The 16,267-nt window shown below is 54.3% G+C and overlaps 1 protein-coding gene across 3 annotated transcripts in view; it reads right to left on the bottom strand.

The window, feature by feature from the left end:
* The window catches only part of CPEB1 (cytoplasmic polyadenylation element binding protein 1), a gene marked incomplete at both ends in the record, with an annotated part of 37,729 nt that overhangs the window by 1,286 nt on the left and 20,176 nt on the right, over positions 1-16,267 (bottom strand). The window contains 7 exons of one of the 3 annotated variants that reach the window (XM_084267851.1): positions 36-130; positions 1,810-2,008; positions 3,152-3,288; positions 4,209-4,313; positions 4,418-4,531; positions 4,842-5,091; positions 6,677-6,903. In XM_084267851.1, coding sequence (XP_084123977.1) covers positions 36-130; positions 1,810-2,008; positions 3,152-3,288; positions 4,209-4,313; positions 4,418-4,531; positions 4,842-5,091; positions 6,677-6,903 — 1,127 coding nt within the window. The remainder of the gene's footprint in view (positions 1-35; positions 131-1,809; positions 2,009-3,151; positions 3,289-4,208; positions 4,314-4,417; positions 4,532-4,841; positions 5,092-6,676; positions 6,904-16,267) is intronic. The other 2 variants (XM_084267853.1, XM_084267852.1) reach the window with 2 other exon arrangements.

Below are 16,267 nucleotides of genomic sequence, written 5' to 3'. Positions count from 1 at the left end.
TACAGGGGGGTGATCCCCTCCCTGGTCCCACTCACCTTTTTAGTAAACTTGGTAGTTTTGATCTCCACAAAGGCAGCGCTCACAGCCTTCAGGTAGCTGCGGTGGTTGTTAAAGGTGACACGGCCAGATCCTGCAAGGAACCAGACCACAAAGCATTGAGTGACATGGCAGCTACAGCAGGAACTGGGGGAGGCTGGGGTGGGGCAGGGCTGTGGCCAGCACCATGCCTTCCCTTGCACAGGGAGACCCTCTCCCAGGCCTTGGGGCACTGCCTGCCTCCTTCCCCAGGCAGTAAGAACACAGCAGCAGCAGGCTCCACACCTGCACCTGAATAAGCTGGTGCAGAGACAGCTCAGCAGCTCTTATTTTGAGGCTCCCACTCACCCCAGAGCCCCGTGTTTTACAGCCCCACTGCCAGGCAGCAGCATTCCCACCCTGCTCCTTCCCAGCCCAGTTCTGCTCAAGCTCCAGGACACAGGTTTGTGCTCACCTATGAGCTCCTCTTCAGCATAAAGCGAGCTCTGGCTGTCACAACGCTGTCCCAGCAGACCACTGAAGCTCAGCTTACCACCACAACTCAAAGCACTACCCAGAACCCATATAAGCTCCCATAGCATCACACTGCCTGGAGCTGGCTCAGGGTTACACTGCACACAGGGACTGCAGCTGCCCCTGGGGATCCTTCTTTTAAAGAGGGTCAATGCCATCACCCAAGGGGACCCCTAAAATCCATCTGGGCAACAGCTTCCCAAGGCTAGAAAAGCCTGAAAGCCATCCAAGGTCAGCGATGAGCAGCTGCACTGCACTACCAACCTCTGACACTGTTCCTGTCCAGCAACATGCAAGAGATTCACAGCCTGCAGAAGCCTGAGCCCAGAAAGCCAGTCCTCCCACACAGGCCAGGAACCTCAGTGCTGCCCTTGGGCCTAGAAGGCCACCAGGAAGGTACAGGGGACACATGCCACACCAGTGTGCTTCTGCTTGTGTGGCAGGAAGTCTCAGCAGGTCTCTGAGTCACTAACAGGGGCTGTGCTTGTGACCTGCCCCTCTCAAACACACAGCCCTGTCTGGGAGCTGTCATCTCAGAGGCTTCATCTTTCCCACCTGCAGAAGAGCAGCAGCTCTACCTGATCAGAGGTCATTGAACAGGGCAGCAGACTTCTTGTGAGTGATAGTTTGTGGCTTCAACTCCAGAGTCACATGTCCCCTGTGCCTCTACCACCTTAGGACAGTCGATGCCCTGAGCAGAGGTGGACATGACATCATCACCCAGCAGATCCAGCCAGGGTACCCAGGGAACCTCTCTGTGCTGCTAGCTGCCTCAGAAGCCTAAAGCAGCAGCACCCCAACAGGTTTTCGAACAGGACAGTGGGGAGGCTGTCCTGCTCAACCACAGTGACCTGCCCACTAGTGCTGGTTCAACACTGGTGGTTCCTGGTGCTGCTCCAGCAGCCAGTGGGTCTGAGCTTGCCCCAAGGAGGCAGCAGGAGCCACGGTGAGCACCACAGCCATCTATATGCTTTGGGGACAGAAGAACAGCTAAAGCAGCCTCTAGCAACCATTAACAAGCTGGTTTGGCCACACACAGCCCTGAGCAAGGGCAGGAAACCCTTCAGCAATGCCCCAGAGATGTTGAAGACCTCCAACTGCTCTGGAATGATCTAGAACCTCTCAGGTCCCAGGCTTGTCTTACCTCCCCACAGCTGGGGCACAAGGAGCCTCGCCCGTGGGAGAGGCCAGCTGGGCTCCCAGGGCAGGCAGAGCCCAGCAGCTTGGGCAGCTACTTCTCCTGGCAGGACCACCACTTACCAATGGGATACTTGTGCTTGTCCGTGTCGATGCCAGCGTAGACCACCCCTCCAAACAGGTCATACATGACCGCTGCCAGGGCCTCGGCGTTCAGCATCCCGTGCAGAGCCCCCACGAACACCGTCTTGCTGGGATCCAGCCGCTGCGATGGGCTGCGCACAAAGTTGCTGTCTGCCAGCACCCATGGGATCACCTGCACCTGCAACCACACACCAGCAGGTCTGTCAGCCAGGGGCCTGCACAGCCTCAGGCTGTGCTGCTCCTCAGCAGCCAACAGAAGCCACCCCAGATGCTCAGTCCTCACCCCAACTTGCAACCACCACTTTGTTACACCTGCTCAGGGTCCAGACCCCAGGCACCGCAGCTCCTGAGCTCTTGCCACCTCCAGAGAGCCCATGGGCCCACTCAAAGGAATGAAACCCAACCACCATACCACTCTGCTTCCAACCAAACTGCAGCCCAAAGCACTGCTCCCTTGGGGCTGGCAGCCAGGAAACAATCCATGCATGAGTAGCTTTTACTTACTGCCTGCACCTATGTTTACAGCCCAGTCAGATGCCTCCCTGCATAGAAGGCTGCTGTTGGAGGAGATCAATGAAACAATCCACCCACTGCCAGTTCTGACAGGAGCTTCCATCTGTCAGGCAGCTGATCCAGGGCTCCAAAGAGGAGAAACTTCTGCCAGAACTATATCACCAAGCCCAGCAGCGCTGCCAACAGCCAGACACCGGCAGAGCTGTCTGGAGTGCAATTACTTTGTCAACAGAAGAGCCAAATCCCAACTCTAGCTGCACCAACTCACATGCCCCACTTCTTCCCTAGAAGGCCAATCCAAGGCTCTGGCAGCCTCGGCACCTCCAGTACACAGGTCAGATAGCCAAGGCTGCACTGAGGAGCAGCTGTAGTTACAGCCATGGATCTGAAATCCCTGCCCACAGCAAGCACAGCAGCTGTCAGACACTCATTCTACAAGCAGACGAGGAAGTACTATGAGGATCAAAGTTTGTCTGCAAGCAGAGGTGCACCAAGTGAAGCGTGAAGCTGAAATACCTGTTCCTGCACTCCTTTACAGGTATGTGAAGCTGCTCAGCTTCACAAAGAAGGGTCTGACAGGTCCAGGAGCTGCAGGCTGAAACCCCTGACACAAGCCATTGCAAAGGACTCAAGCACTGACCTGACCCTTCCCCCTCCTCGCCTGCATCCACCCCTACCACAGGAACACACCCATTAGAGGGCCAAGAGCCACTTTGACTTCTGCTTCACTTCAGCCTGGCTCTCCTGGACACCCCTGGCCTCCAAGGGCCCTGCTACCACCTGCAGGGCTCTTCACAGGCCTGCTCACCTCCTTGCAGCGCATTCTGCGGCTGGACATCTTGAAGTAATACTCGCTGAGCCTGTCGGGGCTGAGCAGGTCCTGGGAGCAGGCCTGGAGCAGAGCACGCACCGACTTCTCCGACTCAAACACCAGGTAGACGTATCCTGCAGAGGCAAACGGAAAGGAGCTGTTACGAGGCAGAGCAGAGGAGAAACGGATCATTCCCAGTTCAGACATTCAAAATCCCTCAGACGCCACCCAAAGTATCCATGTTGCATCTCCCTTGCTGCCCCCCACCCTGATCCCTTCTAGGGCAGGGCAGCAGTCTGCCAGACCTGCGCCTTGTGAGATCCACAGGTGACAGGCAGAACCTGGCCAGGCTGGGAAAGAGCCCAAACTCAGCTGGGCACAGGTTGTCAGTGTCCAAGTGCCATTTGGGCCGCTGCTCCCCATGCACAGTCACATCTAGATGTGACAGATGGGCACCACTGGCCTGGCCACAGCATGGTTTGCCAGAAAACAGACCCTGCCTCACACTTAGTGTGCTTTGGCCCAGAGATACAAGGTCAAGGCTTTAAGATCACTTCCATCAGTGCAGTGCTCTCTACCTCGCATCGTTGCGGTGACTGAATGAGGCCACCTGGCACCTCTGAGCCTACAGACAGTTGCTCCTTACCCGGTAACTCATCGCTGCTGACATCACACATCAGCCCAGCCACCTCAGACAGGATCACAGCCCAGGGGCTGCTTGGCTCACAGCCCCACAGCCTGCTGTGATGCAGGTCTGGATTCACCACAAGGCTGCTCACGCTGGCAGTGGAGCAGCTACAGTAGGACAGCCCGACGTGGGGGCTGCAGAAGTGCCCAACAAGGTTTCCCCCCTGCCCCATGCTTCTGACCAGCTCTGCTAGGGATGGGTGGGGATGCCAGGTGCGAGGTGACAGTGGTGCTGACCCAAGTGAGAGCGGGACATTTACCCTAGGGTGCTCTGTACCATCCAGTCACCAGCATGCAGCCGCACCATCCCAGCCTCCGTGCTGTAACATAGCATGGGAAAAAAGTAACCCTACCGTGTCGCTATTACCTTTAGGCATATTACCTTTGGGAGGGCAGCGTGGGTGTTTGCCATCCTTACCAGGCCACTCCACACTCAGTGAGCCAAAAACACGGAAGGTGTTGATTAGTCCAGCTAGAGACAGAAGGAGAGATGTCAGTGTCCCCCCAAAAAGCCCCGTCCCGCACCCTCCTGATATCCAAGCACAAGGCCTCAGTGCAGGGCCAGGGGCTGCTCACCTTCCGTGATGTCCCATGGGACTCCTCCCAGGAACACTTTGCAGGAGTAGACAGGATTCTTGTAGTTTCGTGGAGGCAGCTGCCCACTCCAGGTGCAGGTAGCTTCATTCACAGCTGGGACAAGCACAAGCACCACTCAGCACTGGACCATTTACTTCACACCCTCCCACAGGCCTTCTGCTGCATGTCCAGTAACAGCAGGTACAGCAGAGCTGCAGCAGGACAGACAGCTGCCTGTACATCCTGCCTGTCTTCCTGCCGGTACGCACACCCCACAGTCACACTCGTGTGTGGAGAAAAGTCTGATCTGCTGCAAGCTCATCTCTGGCTACATTATCAGTACAGAGGCCACCCAGGTGCCATCCCAGAAGCCCAGGACCACCTCCCTGCACTAAAGCCTGCTGCAACCCACCACCCCACTTACCTGCTGCTTGCCTATGAAGCCTGGCTTCTCTTTCGATACTAAAGGGGTCTTCTGAAGAGTCCAGGAGATCCCACGAAGGCCACACAGATGCTCCAGGCCATCTTCTCGATGCACTGGCTGAAGAGGAAGTGACTGGAGCCAGAGCAGCTTGATCTTGATCCAGTTGGGATCCCACTCCCATCTTTAGGGGGTCTCTTGACACCCCACTGATGGGGAGGAAGGGCAGAGGGGGAGAGATGCGAAGGCTTGACTGCAAGAGAAAGGCCACATTAAAATCCAGCTTCCAAGTACGAACACGTAGTACTGAGGACATGCATCACCCCAGGGCCTTGCCCTCACCTATGGAAGGGTTTCTGATCTCCTGAGACCCTCTGAGGAGAGACACAGGAAAGCAGCCACCTCAACAGTCCTAGCAGCCTGACGGGACACCACAGTTTTCCTGGGAAGGGCCTGCCCCAGCATCCATTTCCTACTGAACCCATGCCAAATTACAGCAGTGGGGATCATTAAGCAGGAGGCACCTTGCAGACCACAAAGCCAACAGCTACTCCCTGCCCACGCAGCCTCAAGGAGAGCTGCCACCCCCCAGGGAGGCACCAACCACCACAGGAGGAGCCTCGTGCTTTGCATCCTGCCTGCCGCAGGCAGGGCTTGCCAGCAGCACCCACCAGCTCTGCAGGCACCCAGCCAGCTCTCTTGTCATCCACAGACCAGCTCCCCTGTCCCACCTGACTGGACTGCAGGCTCAGCTGGCTGCAGACCCAACCCTTACCAGGTCTAACACACCTCTCCCAGGGTGGAAGGAGTAAAAGCAGGGATTAATAAGCCAGCAGGGATGGGAGGTGCTGCACAGCTCAGTGCCAGCTGCTCTATGGATCCAGCTGCGCACTGCTGTGGCACAGCCACCCACGCCAAAGCCATGCTGGGGATGACCTGACCTTCACAAACAGGCCAGCACAGTGTCCTGCCACCCTGCAGCAGCATCATCAGCACCTGGGGTGCTGCAGCTGCTCACAGCACCTCTGCTCGATGTTCTGATCCTCCAAGGGGGATCTTAGGAGAATCAACTCCACATCAAACTGACTGTGCCCTTCACACCCATCCCAAGACAGGGTAAGAGCCACAGCAGAGCCAGGAGCAGCACAGCCTCAGGCCCTGCGGATGGGCCCTGCAGCAGTGCCTGCAGAGCTGGCCAGAGCCCCGCTGTCCTGCTGGCACCCAGCGCTGCTGCTCACGCTGCACCGCAGACCCAGCAGCACACAGACTGGGTCAGCAAGACAGACACTCGCCTCGCTTGCTGGCTTCCAAATTTAGCTGTGCTTTAGGGAGCAGGAGCAGGCTAGACCCAGTTTGCTCTAGAAGAAACAGCCCTGAGATGGAGAAGTGCAGGCAGCAAGCAGGAAGGGCAATGAAAGGCAGGGAGGGGCAGGAGCCCCTGGGAAGCCCAGCATGGAGCTTGGAGGCAGCTATGCTGATCCAACCACCTCCCTGCTGGGATCAGGGCAAACACCACACACCAGCTCAAGCACTTGGCCCCCCCTGGGAGGTACTTTTAACTGTTAGGGCTGCAGGCACAGTCAGGAGGGCAAAATATTAGTTAGAAGGGGAAAATAAAGAGGGTGCTGCTAGAGCCTGTGTTGGACTGCACAAGCAGCCCTTCATCTACAGCCTGGACTACAGAAGAATCTCAGTGGGGACACAGATCCTTCCAGCAGCCCCTTCCCTCCTGGAGCAGGCAGGGCTGCTGCTTGCAGCCCCCCTCCAGCTCCCCTGTGCTCCCCAGTAACACAGCGAGACACCAGGACCCACAGAGTGGGTACAAGACCCAAACTTACAATCAGGTCTGAGAGGTGGTCGGAGCCAGAGCTGAACCCACTGGTGTCTGAGTCCGAGGGGCTGCTGGAACGGGAGTCCAGGAGGGAGCGGGAGTCCAGGCGGGAGTTCCTCAGTGTCGGCGTGGGAAACTTTTCTGACAGGTCCGAACCAACAGGGTCTAGAGGCAGGAAACCCATCGAGGGCTTTCCCAGGACATTCCCCAGAGGGCTACTCAGCATGCTGAGAACTGCAACAGAGAAAGAGCCTGTCAGTGCTGCAGCATGACGCACCTCCTTCCCTCCTGGCTCTCATGGCAGAGGCCCAGGAGGATCCATCCAGGGCTCCCATTCAGCTTGTCCAGGAGGGGGCATGGCTGGCAGGTACCGACCCTCCAGAAGGGCCCCACGCTTCACCATCAGCCACAGCCCAGGGTAACAAACACACAGAGTAGGTGGGCTACTCTCCCGAGGCTGAGATCAACAAGGAGACCCCACTTTGGGAAGATAAGAGACCCCATGTCCTGGCTGTGCTGGAGCAAGCTAGGATCTGGGGTGGGGGGCAGTCACCCATAGTTTTAGCAACAGGGACTCAGAATGGGACCACAGCCAGCATTAGCTGCACACACCAATGGTCAGGCTGAGTACAGGAAGGCATCTGCAGACTCAGAGGTGGGACACAAGGCACAGAAGCCCCAACAGAAGCCATGAAGGGCAGACAGCAGCATGCCAGTCTGGCCTGCTGACAAAGGAGATGCTCTGCAGTCAGCAGCAAGCGCCATCCCTGGTACAGGTCCCCAAGGAGCCTGCCCAGCACCAGGCCTTCACCTGAGAGCCGACAGACACACCAGGCTGCTCCGCTCACACAGAGGCAGGTTTGCCTCCCACTGAGAGCTGAACCACGGCAGTTTGTCCCTGCAAACTAAGCCAAGCCCCTGAGCAGAGCAGCAGGCCACCAAGGGGGTCACAAAAGTCCCATCTACTCTGTGGGTCAGCAGTGTGGGGCCAGCTGCTACCCAGGAGCAGAGGGAACACAGGGCACACTTGGCCATGCAGAATCCCACGAGGGGCACAACACCAGCCAGCTCTATTCAAAAGGAGCAAGTCCTAGTGAGCTGAATGCATCCCTAAAGCAAATGAAGGGAGCAGAACATTCAGAAGTGGTTTTAATTATTCAGAGGCTGCAAAACAAGGCAGCTGGACCCAAAGCTTTCAGTTTTCAGCAAAGCAGGTTTGGGACTCACTTGATGTCCTCCAGCCCTACCTGTTCTTAGCCAGCTAGGACCACAAGGTTTTTAACTCAGATTTTCAGCAGCTTTTTTGCAGAGCTGTATTAAAAAACCAAAACACTGCACTCCAATACCAGGCAAGTAAAAACACCACCCTGGTGTGCCCGAGCACACCACAGTCTGACACCAGTATCAACTCAGTGCCAGCATCAGAGAAAGCTGCCAAGTGTGCCCAGAGCGAGATGCAGGGATATACCTGTCCCAAGCTGCATCACCCAGTGCCGTACCTGCCAGGGAGCTGGCTCTAGCCTCATGCCAGGAGAAACTTCACAGCGCCCACAGAAGCCCACCTATGGCACAGGACTACAAACTCCTCTCTGACCATGCTTGGAAAGGGACCTCCTGCCCTTCAAATACCTGCTTGGCTCTGAGTAGCACCCGCGCTTACACCCAACCCCGCAGCCAGAGAAGCACCTGGTGGGCCCAACAGTACTTACTCCAGGCAGAGCTGAGGAGCAGCAGGAGCCCTGCGAGCTGCGGTGGGCAGAGGGGAAGCTGTCACACACCTCCAGCTGGGGAGGAGCCTGCTCCCTCCCAGGCACAGCAGAGCAGGGCAGAGCATCTCCCAGCCCAGGCGAGCTGCGCTGCACTGGTTTGCCGACTTCTCTGAAGCCACGTGATGTGTTTAAAAATACAGCCAGGGTATTGTTCAAGGGAGACAGCTGAATTTGTTAAACAGGCTCAAAAATCTGATTAGTCACTAAACAGTACAAGAATCAAAGCAAAGCAGCTGATCCCCATGCCCCAAGCCTCGCTGCTGACAAACGCTGTGGTGCAGACACCCTCCTCTTCCTCAGCCATCAAGCACAGAGGGTTTGTAACACCAGGCACCCAGTGCACAGTGTTCCTATAGACCTGGAGCAACAAACATCACGCAGGTCCATCACCAGGCAATGCTGTCCTGCACCCCCATCATCTGGTTCCTGGAGGGGCAGGACCAGAGCTCTATCTGGGATGGACCAGCAAGAATTTAGGGGCTCATCAGGAGCTCCCAAAGGGGTCCCACTGCTCTGGCCCAATTTATTTCACACTCCATTCTGCCACCACTCTGACTTGCTACAGCCACTGCTTACACATTTTTCTCCCAGGATTGCTCAGCTCTCCTCACTGCAGCTAGAAAACCAGTAAGGCCAGTATGAGTGCATTAAAAGGCCAGTAATCCTTCTGCCTGAAGAGACCTACTGGTTGGGCACCTGCCACCAAGGAAAATCCTGCCAGCTACAACTGACCCAACTCCTAACCTTGTGCCCTGGAAGCACTGACATCCTGCTGTGAACACAGACAGGTTTCATCTGCTTTAGAAGCTCTGACAGGTCTGCACAGGCAGTGCTTGGCTACACACTCCTCAGGCTGCAGTGAGCTCACAGGACACCCCACATCACCCCAGTGGGTCTGACTCAGCTTTACTTGGTACCTACAACCACTCACAGACACCAGGAGGAAAAGCTGAGTCACACTTGGCATTTCCTCCTTGACACTTGCCTAGCAGTCAAGTTGTGTCCCTTGAAGCCAGCCTGTGGCCTAGGAAGCATCAGCATCAAGAAACCAGATCTTATTTCTCACCCCCCACAACCTAAAGGCATCCCACTCTAAGCCACTGAGCCCCCTCCTGAGGAACAAGAGCCTGACAAAAGCCCTGACACTCAAAAAAAGAGGCCTCAGGTCATTAGGGCCACTCAAAGCCACAGCTCTTCCAGTGAAGTTGGCCTGCCCTCCAGAGCAGAGCACATTTCAAAAGCACATGCAAGAGGCATCAGCAGTTTCTCATGTCAGGAGCATCCCTGAACATGCCAAAGTGACACAGCAAACATCAGGTAACTCCTCAGGCTAAGAAAGAGAGCCCCAAGTGCAAACAACTCAGTATTTTCCACACCTATGGGGGAAATTTTAACTGAAGGGTCAACAATTCACAATCATCTGCTCACATGCAGCAGCCCCGCTGTCCGGAATGCAGCAGCTTGCACAGAGCTTCTGGAACTTTTCATGGCTCTGCCTGGAGCTACAAGAGGCACGCAACGCCAACGCTCGTTTGCAGGGGACAGCAAAAAAGGCAGCTTTTAATAGAAACTCAGCCCTGACTTTTGACTCACTGCTGCAGCTTTAATGACTGGATTCAGAGCCAGCATGCTCCATCTCTGAGCATGTCAGCCAAGCACTGACAGATTGAAGAGCTCTGTGGAGCAGTCTGGGTACCAGCGTGGCACTCCTCCAGCTTGCAGGCGCTCAGGTCGCTCTCTAGAGAACGAGCATTTTAAGAGCCCCTCCTCCTCCTCAGCTGAGCTTTCCCTAGTAAACACTACCAGGATAGCGCTGTTGCAATACATCCTCTTAATTCCTGCATCATCCCAGGGCCTTTAAATATACCAAAAGGAGGATGTGCAAGCATCTGGGACCCACCACACCCAAGAAGGTGACTAGTCTCAACCCTATGCCTGAAGATCCTAAATTACCTTTAATCCCACTACCAGCTACTGAAGCTGCCACATTTCACATGAACACCCCCAATCTCAGACCAATAGCTCCATTGGCACAAGCCAATATCAAAAGCTCCTTGGGAAAGGCAGGAAGATGCCCAACCCAACCAGCTTCAGTACCAGCTTCTTCCACACCTAGGACCTTGATACACACAGCTTTCTCCCCTGCACACTATAATTTACAGACATGTAAGAATAAGACCTTCCCAGTAGCTTTGATTAAGCCCCATTTTATAAGGGATGGATGTAAACATGAGCCCTCAGGAGCCAGACTAAGCAAAGCTGGCAGCTGAGGGAAGGGCTCTGGGTAAATAAACCACCTTACCACTACAACGACGACAAAGGACACTTTTAATGCCCAGAACAAAGCCTGAAGAGAAGCATTACACTGAGCATCCACTGAATTTATTCCTGATGGCTCAAGTTGACAAAAAGCTCCACCACCGTTATGCTCACCTCTGAACACGTCCCTCTGCTTCAGTTTGGGCTGCAGGAGACCACCCAGCAGAATGAGCTGATGGCACATTAGAGGAGCTCATGCTCTTTACTCCTTGGCACATCAGGTTTAGACAAGTAACTTGGAAACTGAGTCCTGCCCAGAGCAAAAAAGTCTCTCTTCTTACAGCTGTCCAAGCTCTTCTGCTCCAGATCTTGCCCTGTACCTCCAGTACACCAGCAGCAACATCCTCAGAGGAGAGCAGCCACTGCCACAAGGCTGCACATCCCCCTTGGCCTCCCCACAGGCCAGACAGGACATGTAACTGTGTAGGCACACAACTGGAGCAGGTGCCAGCAGCATCTGCCACCCCCACGTTTTACCTACAGGCAGCTCAATGCTGCTTTTGGCAGTGGCACTGAGTGCTAGGTGAGCATGTGCTCTTTTCAAGTCACCATCTGAATATACACTTCAGCCTCTGGAAGCTCTCCACAGGGCTGGAGAAAAGCTATTGAGAAGACACTGGGACATGCACAATCAGGTCTAACAATACCAAGCCCTTTAGCAGATGACTTTTGCTGGCTGGCACCACCAACGTTAGACTGCAGGACACTCCAGTCTCCTGAGATGAGATACCAAAAGTTCATCTACTAGCTTACTCAGCACAGTAGGGATGCCAGACTGTAAAGACCTCCCCAAATACTACTTACACTGAAAGCCCACCCCTCCACCCTGATCTCCTCATGAAGGGATGAATAGGAAAGACATTTGCAGAAGCAGCACAGAAGGGATGGGTTTCAGTGCCACTGCACTTCTGCTGCCACTCAGACACCTGCTGTGCCCAGAGGCTGCAGAGCTGTATGCACATTTGGGGCAGGGTGGTGGAGGAGGAGGAGGGAAGCAGCGTGACCAAGGCCCTGGAGACTGAACACAGTGCAGTTTCTTTTGTCATTCGGCGAATAAGCCTCTAAAGAAAAGAGGCTGATGTCCCAAACAATAGCCTGCTGCAGTTCCAGAAAAACGGCTCGTCTGCAGTTTTTACCGCCCAGCCAGACTCTGCCCCGGTGGGGTGGGAGCAGGCTGAATGTTTTAGTCAGCCAAAAAGCAGCACCTCCTACAGACACTAAGCAACTCCACGGCAAGAGAAACATTTGCATGTCTGAAAGGCAAACAGGCACCTTAACCACCTCCTACAGCTCCAGCTAACATCTCTGTAGTTACAGCAGCACACAGCCAGACAGGCTGCCAGAGTGAGTTTTCCCCCCTCCATCGCACCCGAGCACAGAGCTGCTTAAACACGACCTGCTCACTGCACGGGAAGGGGCAATCAATACTCCAAAACTCATCTGAAGTGAGGTTTTAGCACTTCACGCCTGCAGCCATGGGACCTCCTGCTGTCACCAAGGAGCCAGCACCCCCTGCAAGCCACAGCACAGGGACACCAACTGAACCAAGCCCAACAGAAGGTGCAGTGACAGATGTGGGGCTACAGCATTCAGTACAGGCATGGGCTTTGCTCAAAGGGAAGGCCAGCACTGGAGCTGCCCCACCTGCTCATCCCTGAACAGGGCATTACAGTGAACAGCCAGGCTCTTACAAGCACACAAAGAAACAAGGAAAAACCACAGCAGGAAATGCTGAGGGGAAAAATATTTTCCTCCTCCTAAGTGGGACAGGACCTAGAGAGTCAGAAGGGATCTCTACTCTTAGGCTCTCAGCACTTATCTGAGCAGGATACCTCCAGAGGTCCTGCCCATCTTAAATCCTCTCAATGTCATTACACTCCTCCATACTCCACTCCAGGGAAGGAGTCACTGCTGTCACAAGAAAAGCCACCTGAAGGCAGATGCACTCTCTGGAGCTGCACATTGCCACCAAAGTCTCCATCTTGAACCAGCTGCCAGCACTGAAGAAAAAGCAGCTCCCAAGAACCACAGATGCAGGCACACCAGCAGTAACCACCACCTGAACAGGCACTACAGCTCAGACCCTTTTGTTTCCGAACTACAAAAGAGGAACCTCTGCCCTGACAGATCCTTCATTTGGGGCAAAGAAGAACTGAGGATATCTGAGCAGCTATTTCTGGTTTGTTAAGAAGGGTGTGGGGGAATAAAAAAGGCAGCATGATCCCACAGCTGAACCACAGAATTAGAGTGAGGACACCTGAGGTCTATTCTTGGTTCTGGCACCAACGTGGTAAGTCACTTCCTCAGCATGCCCTGAAAACATGGGAACAGCAGCAGAGCTCAGAGACCAAGTTCTTCGCATTAAGGTTTGAGAGCACAGGTCCTCCTCCCTCCTGCACCCAGAGAACAGGGCCTGGCTGACAGCAAGCCAGCCTCACTGCTTCCTGCAGCAAGGAGTTACTGCTGTGTTTCTGGGAAGGGAAACAGATGCCCCAGGTAAACACAAGAATCAGTGAAGGCAGCTAGGCCACGACCCCAGGTTAGAAGCTTGCAGGTCATCGCATTCACTAAGCAACTGCCACAGCCACCTTCATCTTTGAAAAGATCAGGACACTGAATGCACTGGGGTTTAACATGTATCCATCCCAGAGAGATTCAAAAGCCAACGTATTCAGGTCAAATTCTGTACAACAAGCTTCAGCTTCGCAAGCCTCAAGAACAAACACTTCTATATTTAAGTACCAAACTCCTCTCAATTATCTACTGCCACGTCCAGGGTGCAAACCCTACAGCATGTGTTATTTGACACGTTAACAAGGATAAGACTGACTCATTCTCAGCACTCAGCTGCATGGCAGTTTGTGGGGCACTGAGTCTATCGGGATACCACCTTTGGGAGAAGGGATATTCTTCAGAGTGGGCAGCCTGTGGCCATACCCCTCAGGCAAGGTGCACACTGAGGCTAGGGAAGAGCTTAAGAGAGACAGGCTTCAGACTCAAATGCATTCTTATTTGAGCAGCAGCACACAGGCCTCGCTAAGGCGTTCACCTGGTGTAAAGCCACATATTTCCTTGCTAGACTGGCATGTCAAGTGCCACCAGCAATGTCTGCAGGTTCCCAGTTACCTCCCAGAGCTCTGCAAGCCTCAGGTGCAGCACCACAGCCTCATGTGTTTGCTTCACCTTTCCTTCCCTCCGCATTCTGGAGACAGAGCAAGTCAGAGGGGCAGGGAAGGACGCTGGGCACGTCTCCTTGGCCATCTCAAAGGCACAGCAGCTGCTGCTGCGCCCAAGAGCAGCTTCCGAGCTGGCAGCAGCTCAGACATCACCTGTGATTCAGCTGTTTTGCCAGCGCCAGAGGGACCACACACACAGTGAGCGAGCCCAGAGACATGGGTGCAAGGTGCTCAGACAGGGGAGTCAACCCCAGCTGGAGAGGCCTGTGCTCTGGGAGGCTGTTAGCTCAGCCCCACAGAGGCACCAGGCTGTATCTGTGTGGTGACCACTCAAGGACTGCAGTGCCTTTTGGAAGCTGATTGTTTCAAAGCCAGCTCAATGCAGGTGGCCATTTCTGCAGGCCTGGTTATGGCAAGACTGCAGCACCCCACGCAGTTTTTACAGCCCCCCACCTTGGGTTGTGCTACTTTTGCCACCCTCTGGCAGCTTTCCTGTCCTGCTCTGAGCAGGAAGCTGGACTAGGCAGCCTCAAGAGGTCCCTTCCAACCTGTTACCCTACCTGAACTTGAGGCCAGTCCAACCAGAGCTGGAGAGAGGGAGCAGCAGGCATCACCCCTACTTCCTGCTGCAGGCACACTGGGAGAGCAGCTCCAAAAGCCATGTGGAAGTCCAGGCAGCTCCCCTACCCAGCTCTGAGCGAAAGCATGCAGACCTGCATGCACTATGGAGTTTGTTATGAAGGCACCAAGGCAAAAACACATTCAGGACCTCTTCTGGAGGTTACCACGGATGAAGCTGTAGCAGACAAAACCTTTATGCTTGCTCTGCCCAGCAATAAAACATCTAAGCAGCAGGTGAGCCATACCAGCAGAGCAAGGGCTGGAAGAAAACCTACCTACCCCATCTCTCATTTGACCATCATTCTGGGATGAACCTTATTCCAGGCCTGCACACACCTAAAACATCCCTTGATCATGAGAGTGGAAAAAACCTTAACTACTAGCTGACTGTGGCAGCTCTGAGCTGCCAAGCAGCTGCCCTGATGCTCTCCTCAGAAGGGAATGTGCTTGTTAAGGGTCACAGAGCTAGCTGAAAGGCAGGTGCTCCACACTAAAACTGAAGTCAAAAAACTCCATAAACCTGATGTGTTTGTTCCCATCAGCATCACCAGGCAGCAGAGCACCAGTCAGCATGTCTATGAAGAGTTGAGATCTACCAGTGCTGAAGCACTGTGGTCAGCATCTCCAACAGCTCTGCCCAGGATAGATGCTTAAGAATTTGGTGCCTTCATTATACCCACACTCATCCCCTGTCACCCCCAGAGCAGCAGCAGCAACAGCCGCTCAGGGCTGCTCCAGAAGCCACAGTAACACCCCCATCCTTGACAGAAAGGGTTTTGAGTGGTACATCCCTACTCCAACCAGCCCTCTCCAGCAGAGGATGGGAGGCTGCCCTGCCCCACTCCATAGCTAGCTGGATGCAAGCAGTTTCTGGTTAGGTTCTTGTTCCAGTTACTCAGCATTTGCATCTTCTGTTTTACAGCATCAGCACAAATAAAAATAAGCCTGTTTAGGAAAAGCTGCTCCAATGGAGCTTTGAGAGGTGGATTAAGAGCATCTTCCATTAGAAACCAAGCTCAAGCTCCAGAGTTTTGGTACTTGTTTTACTTATTAAATACATACCTTATTCTATCAAGGCTCAAATACTGCCACATGGGCAGTCTACAGCTAGTAAGTGCTCCCTGCTTTCTGCTCCACAGCTAATTCTGGCCAGCAGCTGAGGAATCAGCCAGAGCATGAGCAGCCCTTAGTGAGACACACTCAAGACACAAGGGCCCATTAAGCATCCACACCAAATGCATCCTCAGGAAAAAAACTCCACATGAGCTACAGTGGCATGGAGTAAGCTTTTAGTAAAGCCTTCTCCGGTATTCCTGAAGTACAACCACCCTGCAAGAGACCACATGAGTCAAGCCAGCTCCCAGCTTCATTCCCTTACAGCATTATTATAAGCAGCCAACAAACACAGGGTACCACCACCACACCTTTGGTTACCCATCTGCTTGAACTGGATGTGGGTCTGAGGCCACCAAGAGGCAGTCCTGCCTCCTTGCTCTAGCACAGCCAAACCATCAGCAGCATCAAGGGACCTTCCACTCAGCTGAAGGCAGACTTGGGCTTAAATCTGAGTGAGGCTGCAGACAAAGTCAATTAAGCAAGTCACACTTGAGTGAAATGCTCCTCCTCTGGACCCACAGTTCCTCTCCATGAGGCAGGAAGAAAAAAAACCCTTGATGGAAACTCTGGTAGCAACCTAGAGTTACCCAGGTGGTG

Source organism: Gallinula chloropus (genome assembly GCF_964237585.1).
Source record: "Gallinula chloropus genome assembly, chromosome: 9".
In the NCBI taxonomy this organism is placed as follows: Eukaryota; Metazoa; Chordata; class Aves; order Gruiformes; family Rallidae; genus Gallinula; species Gallinula chloropus.
The sequence above is the reverse complement of the archived record's forward strand: the minus strand, read 5'-3'. Positions and strand labels throughout refer to the sequence as shown.